The following is a 6,659-nucleotide window of genomic DNA, read 5'->3' on the forward strand; positions in this document are numbered from 1 at the left end:
CAAACAAAAAAAGGCAAAAAAGAAAGGGTTGAAGCAGCCTGCGCGCAACTGAGATTTAAAAAAAGAAAAAAAAAAAGAAGAGAAATTTATCTTTGTATATGTGAAACTATGATTAGCATGCATAATTTTGGACTGTTTAGAGAATGTAGCAATTAAGCACAGTGTGTGTACACTACTGTCTCTGAACTAGTAGAATACACGCAGTTCGCCGCGTTACCACTTTTATGTTCTAAAACTAATCGATAGGAAAAAGGAAACAGATCCTTACCTGCTCAATTATTGTAAACATTATGAATCCTTTTTAATGAGAACTAGTGCAGTTCATGGTTGCACAACATCTACCACTGCGCTTTCGTGGTAGTGTGTGATCCCCGTTATGGCTACTATAGCGGGAAGCGAACATAGGTCATTGCAGACTTCCGCGTGGTGGAGCTACATGCCTTCCTGTCTCATTTGTGACTGACTATTAGGGTTTAACGTCCTCTTAGACCAACTGGTCTATATTGGGACAGGTATTGGTAATACGCTGAAGATATGGTGTGATACTTTGATTCGAACAAGCCCGCTGTGGCTGTCTTCTTCGACATACCAGCATTGGGTTTGTCTCGTCAAAGTATCGAAATACGATCATGATAATCAGAGACAAGAGATGATGCATGCGTGTCTTCGTGTTTTCCAAGCCCTGAGACTTTCGCTGTGAACGTGGGATCTTTTTCGTGCGCATGTGTGCACACGGGGGTGTTCGAACACCGAAGAGAGTCTGCACAAAGTTGACTCCGAGAAATAAATCTCTCGCCGAACGTGGGGATCAAACCCACGCTGATAGCGACAAACTGGCTACAAAGCCAGCGCGCTACCAACTGAGCTACGTCCCCGCCCTCTCATTTGTGTGTGTGTGTGCATCGCTTGGGTCGTCTCTGTGTACTCTACAGTCTCGGATCCACGTACTTCATACATTGACTAGAGTCGTTCAGGTTTCAACGCTACTCGCTAGCTTAGGAATAGCAGGTTATTGTGTGCCTCTGAATTCAAAATACAACAAATGACCGCTCGTGACACGGACAGATTGGCTGTTGGCTTGAGAGAAAAAAAATGTAGCTGTGCGTGCGTGAGTATGTGTATGAGTGTTTATGTGGGTATGTGTATGTGTGTGTATGTGTGGTGTGTGTGTGTTAGTGTGTGTGTGTGTGTGTGTGTGTGTGTGTGCGTGTGTGCGTGTGTGTGTGTGTGTGTGTGTGTGCGTTTGTGTGTGTGTGCGTATTATGTGTGTGTGTGTGTGTGTGCGTTTGTGTGTGTGTGTATTATGTGTGTGTGTGTGTGTGTGTGTGTGTGTGTGTGTGTGTGTGTGTGTGTGTGTGTGTGTGTGTCACTGACAGACAGATAGGCAGAGACAAAGAGTAGCAAACAGAAAGAAAAGGTAATTTCTCAAATTTGACACCTTGTTCTTTATTTTTTTAACATGACATGTTTAGCTGAAGAGTTGTCTCGCTATAACGTGGCCCTACGAAAACCGATATACACTATCCCTGAGGGACGAACATTCCACAACCCGAGCGTGCTGGTTGATGGCAGAAAATATACGTGCTTCAAAAGTGGTTGGACTTTCAAAGGCTTCTTTCTAGTTGCCTTATCGGATCCACCCCAGGAGCACTCGTCGCCATACCTCAATTACAGGATCTATGGCGTCATTATATCGACAGGTCTCACATTCTCTCTCTCTCTCTCTCTCTCTCTCTCTCTCTCTCTCTCTCTCTCTCTCTCTCTCTCTCTCTCTCTCTCTCTCTCTCTCTCTCTCTCTCTCTCTCTCTCTCTCTCTATGTCTCTCTCCCCCTCCCTCTGTCTCTCTCTCTCTCTCTCTCGCTCTCTCTTTCTTTCTCTCTCTCGTGCTCTCTATCTCTATCTCTTTCTCTCTCTCATACTCTCTCTCTCTCTCCCTCCCTCTCTCTCTCTCTCTCTCACTCTCTCTCTCCCTCCCTCTCTCTCTCTCTCTCTCTCTCTCTCTCTCTCTCTCTCTCTCTCTCTCTCTCTCTCTCTCTCTCTCTCTCTCCCTCTCACTTGGTTGTAGTGGTTTGTCTCTTTTTACATTTAGTCAAGTTTTGACTAAATGTTTTAACGTAGAGGGGGGAATCGAGACGAGGGTCGTGGTGTATGTGCGTGCGTGCGTGTGTATGTGTGTGTGTCTGTCTGTGTGTGTGTGTGTGTGTAGAGCGATTCAGACTAAACTACTGGACCGATCTTTATGAAATTTGACATGAGAGTTCCTGGGTATGATATCCCCAGACGTTTTTTTCATTTTTTTTTATAATTGTCTTTGATGACGTCATATCCGGCTTTTCGTGAAAGTTGAGGCGGCACTGTCACGCCCTCATTTTTCAACCTAATTGGTTGACATTTTAGTCAAGTAATCTTCGACGAAGCCCGGACTTAGGTATTGCATTTCAGCTTGGTGGCTTAAAAATTAATTAATGACTTTGGCCATTAAAAATCTGAAAATTGTAAAAAAACATTTGTTTTTATAAAACGATCCAAATTTACGTTCATCTTATTCTCCATCATTTGCTGATTTCAAAAACATATAAATATGTTATATTTGGATTAAAAACAAGCTCTGAAAATTAAATATATAAAAATTATTATCAAAATTAAATTTTCGAAATTAATTAAAAAACACTTTCATCTTATTTCTTGTCGGTTCCTGATTCCAAAAACATATAGATATGATATGTTTGGATTAAAAACACGCTCAGAAAGTTAAAACGAAGAGAGGTACAGAAAAGCGTGCTATCTTTCTCCAGCGCAACTACTACCCCGCTCTTCTTGTCAATTTCACAGCCTTTGCCGTGAGCGGTGGACTGACGATGCCAAGAGTATACGGTCTTGCTGCGTTGCATTGCGTTCAGTTTCATTCTGTGAGTTCGACAGCTACTTGACTAAATGTTGTATTTTCGCCTTACGCGACTTGTTTACATTTAGTCAAGTTTTGACTAAATGTTATAACATAGAGGGGGAATCGAGACGAGGGTCGTGGTGTATGTGTGTGTGTGTGTGTGTGTGTGTGTGTGTGTGTGTGTGTGTGTGTGTGTGTGTGTGTGTGTGTGTGTGTGTTTAGAGCGATTCAGAGTAAACTACTGGACCGATCTTTATGACATTTTACATGAAAGTTCCTGGGTATGATATCCCCAGACGTTTATTTTCATTTTTTGGATATATGTCTTTGATGATGTCCTATCCGGCTTTTTGTAAAAGTTGAGGCGGCACAGTTACACTCTCATTTTTAAATAAAATTGATTGAAATTTTGGCCAAGGAATCTTCGACGAAGCCCGGACTTTGGTATTGCATTTCAGCTTGGAGGCTTAAAAATTAATTAATGACTTTGGTCATTAAAAATCTAAAAATTGTAATTAAATTTATTTATTTATAAAACGATCCAAAATTAATAGGTAACATGCGCCTTGAGTCGTCTTGTGTGGTGAGATATGTGCTCTATATAAATCCTCGTAAATAAATAAAATAAAATAAATAAATAAATTACGTTTATCTCATTCTTCATCATTTTCTGATTCCAAAAACATATAAATATGTTATATTCGGATTGAAAACAAGCCCTAAAAGTTAAAAATATAAAAAATTATGATTAAAATAATAATTCCGAAATCGATTTAAAAACAATTTCATCTTATTCCTTGTCGGTTCCTGATTCCAAAAAAACGCAATGCGTTCAGTTTCATTCTGTGAGTTCGACTGGTCTTGACTAAATGTTGTATTTTCGCCTTACGCGACTTGTTTCATTTTCTTTTTTAAATGTACGTTTTTAAATTTAGTCAAGTTTGGACTAAATGTTTTAACGTAGATGGGGGAATCGAGATGAGGGTCGTGGTGTGTGTGTGTGTGTGTATGTGTGTGTGTGTGTGTGTGTGTGTGTGTGTGTGTGTGTGTGTGTGTGTGTGTGTGTGTGTGTGTGTGTGTGTGTGTGTGTGTGTAGAGCGATTTAGAGAAAACTACTGGACCGATCTTCATGAAACTTGACATGAGAGATCCTGAGTATGGCATCCCCAGACGTGTCTTTAATTGTTTTGATATATTTCTTTGATGACGTCATATCCGGCTTTTCATGAAAGTTGAGGCAGCACTGTCACGCTCTCATTTTTTAACCAAATTAGTTGAACTTTTGGTCCAGTATTCTTCGACAAAGCCCGGACTTTGGTATTGCATTTCAGTTTGGAGGCGTAACAATTAATTAATGCGTTTGCTCATTAAATGTGTAATTAAAATCGAATTCTCGCAAACAGATTTAAAATTGATTGCATCGTATTCTGCATCATATTCTGAATCTAAAGATATGTACATATGTCATGTTTACTCTTAAAATGTGATCACAATTAACGAAAATAGATTAATTAGTCTTACGATTAAAATTTAAGAAATCGATCAAAAACTGATTTGATTTTATTCATTATCGTTTCCTGATTCCAAAAACATATAGATATGATAGGTTGTATTCAAAACAAGCTCAGAAAGTTACCATGAATACAGAAAAGCGCGCTTTCCTGCTTAGCACAATACGCTATCGCGCTATTCTGGCGCGTCAATTTCACTGCGTTTTGCACGTGGGAGGTGAGCGATTTCCTTCTCGCGGGGATTGAAGAAGCTGTACTGTCTTGGTGAAAAAATACAGTGCGTTCAGTTTCATTCCATGAGTTCTACAGCTTGACTAATTGAGTAATTTCGCCTTACGCGACTTGTTATCTGTTATTACAGTTCGCTCTTTGGGTGAGGGCTGGTTGAAAAAAAAACTCGTTTATATTGCTTTCGCCACAACCCTTGTAAAATACAATTTGATCTCTCTCTCTCTCTCTCTCTCTCTCTCTCTCTCTCTCTCTCTCTCTCTCTCTCTCTCTCTCTCTCTCTCTCTCTCTCTCTGTCTCTCTCTCTGTCTCTGTCTCTCTCTGTCTCTCTGTCTCTCTCTGTCTCTCTCTGTCTCTCTCTCTCTGTCTCTCTCTGTCTCTCTGTCTCTGTCTCTCTCTCTCTCTCTCTCTCTCTCTCTCTCTCTCTCTCTCTCTCTCTCTCTCTCCCCCTCTCTCTCTTCTGGCTTGACTAGCATCTGAATCGTTATTGGTGTTTTCAAATGACTCCTTTGAAGGGTGACAAAATAACTGCAGAATGATTTTAACACTCAATCTTGAGCAAGTATTTTCTTCAAGTGCCTGCTTTGTTCGCTTACTTGGCGGCAGTCGCCATTGTGGAACACACGAAACACATGGCTCTTTTTCTCCAGATAAAACGAGAGTTTGTTTGGGGCTGGTAAAAGCTAACGTTAATACACGAAATGTTAAGGTACCAAGCTGAAAGCGATAGAAATTTCAGTCACATTGATGGAAAACTGTGACCGTGACAGTGCCGCTTCAAATTGTGCAAGTGAAAAAATATGACGTAATCAAACTGTCCTGTGAAAGATCGGAGAAAATCGGCAGAAGAATATCCGCTCAAAGTGTAGCATTTGTGTTGCACGATCCACTGAAAAACAATTGTGTTAACTTTAGAGAATAAGCAAGATATATGGTTGTTACTGCGCGGGATTCCTAGACAGGATAGTTATTTTTTTCTTCCAATATGCACAAGTTGTTTAGTTGTATCTGTTTTAATTATCCCGCTGTGTCAACTGATTCTGCCTGTCCCTTCTGTTTATACAGCCTCATTTTCGACACTTGGTCAAAAAACAAAATCAAGTTGCGATAATTTATGTCGGGAACAAGGGTCACAAGGGCAATATTGCATGATTGTTCAACTATTTTTGTCTTGCTTTGTAATCAAATCCGACCCCTGAATTACCAATGAGTCCCCGAACATTGCCTGTTAGGACATGTATCGCTTGAAAAGAAGTTATAAAAATACATTGGTTTAGTACTGTATTTCTTTGAATGTGTGTTCCAGTGGTCGTCAGACAACACAAAGTACGCCTGCAGATGATATTCGACTAAGTGAACCCTAAAATGTCTCTCCTGATTTTAACACAAACAGGACTGAGTTTGTACCACTTTCAATTGTGTACAAACCATATAGGCAGATCCAGTTGACACGCCGTGATTCTGATCGGCAGAAGTCGTTACTGTACTAATGTATGTTGCCCCTTATGATGTGAATTTGAATACAAGTGTGAAAACGTGTCCGCGTCTTGGGAATATACACCTTTGGCACTTTTTCAATTGCAGAAACAACAATGGTATTACCAGCCATGAACGTCACAGTTCATGTCGGATCTGAAGAACATCTTAGGCATGGAAACCTATCAGAAACCACACTGTGCACGATGAACCAGACTGTCAACGAAGACTCCACCAAGAAAATTCCTTGTGAGAGACGCGCGGTTGGAACACATGTACGCTTAGACGTTGATCTCGGTGGATTAACTTTCTTCGGCTTGTGCGAGTTTCAGGTTTACGGAAGGTTGATCGGTTAGTATCGTCTGATTTCGATATTATTCTTGTTCTCTTACTTCTCTTTCTTCTTGTTCTTCTTCTTTTCTCCTTCTTTGTTTCCATATTTCATCGCCGTCGTACTTGCTTTGCTCTAGCTTTCTCATCCTCCATTTTCCTAATGCAACGTTATGGAACTTTAACTAGCTTAATAATTATGTAATTTGTTTACGGTTGGTTTGTTG

The 6,659-nt window shown here is 40.3% G+C and overlaps 1 protein-coding gene across 1 annotated transcript in view; it reads left to right on the forward strand.

The window, feature by feature from the left end:
* The window catches only part of LOC138974198 (uncharacterized), a 33,290-nt gene that overhangs the window by 6,533 nt on the left and 20,098 nt on the right, over positions 1-6,659 (forward strand). Inside the window, exons 2-3 of the mRNA XM_070346912.1 lie at positions 1,473-1,700; positions 6,211-6,453. Of these exons, the coding sequence (XP_070203013.1) occupies positions 6,219-6,453 (235 nt within the window). The 5' untranslated portion in view covers positions 1,473-1,700; positions 6,211-6,218. The remainder of the gene's footprint in view (positions 1-1,472; positions 1,701-6,210; positions 6,454-6,659) is intronic.

The sequence above is a fragment of the Littorina saxatilis genome, linkage group LG8 (genome assembly GCF_037325665.1).
Source record: "Littorina saxatilis isolate snail1 linkage group LG8, US_GU_Lsax_2.0, whole genome shotgun sequence".
Taxonomy (NCBI): Eukaryota; Metazoa; Mollusca; class Gastropoda; order Littorinimorpha; family Littorinidae; genus Littorina; species Littorina saxatilis.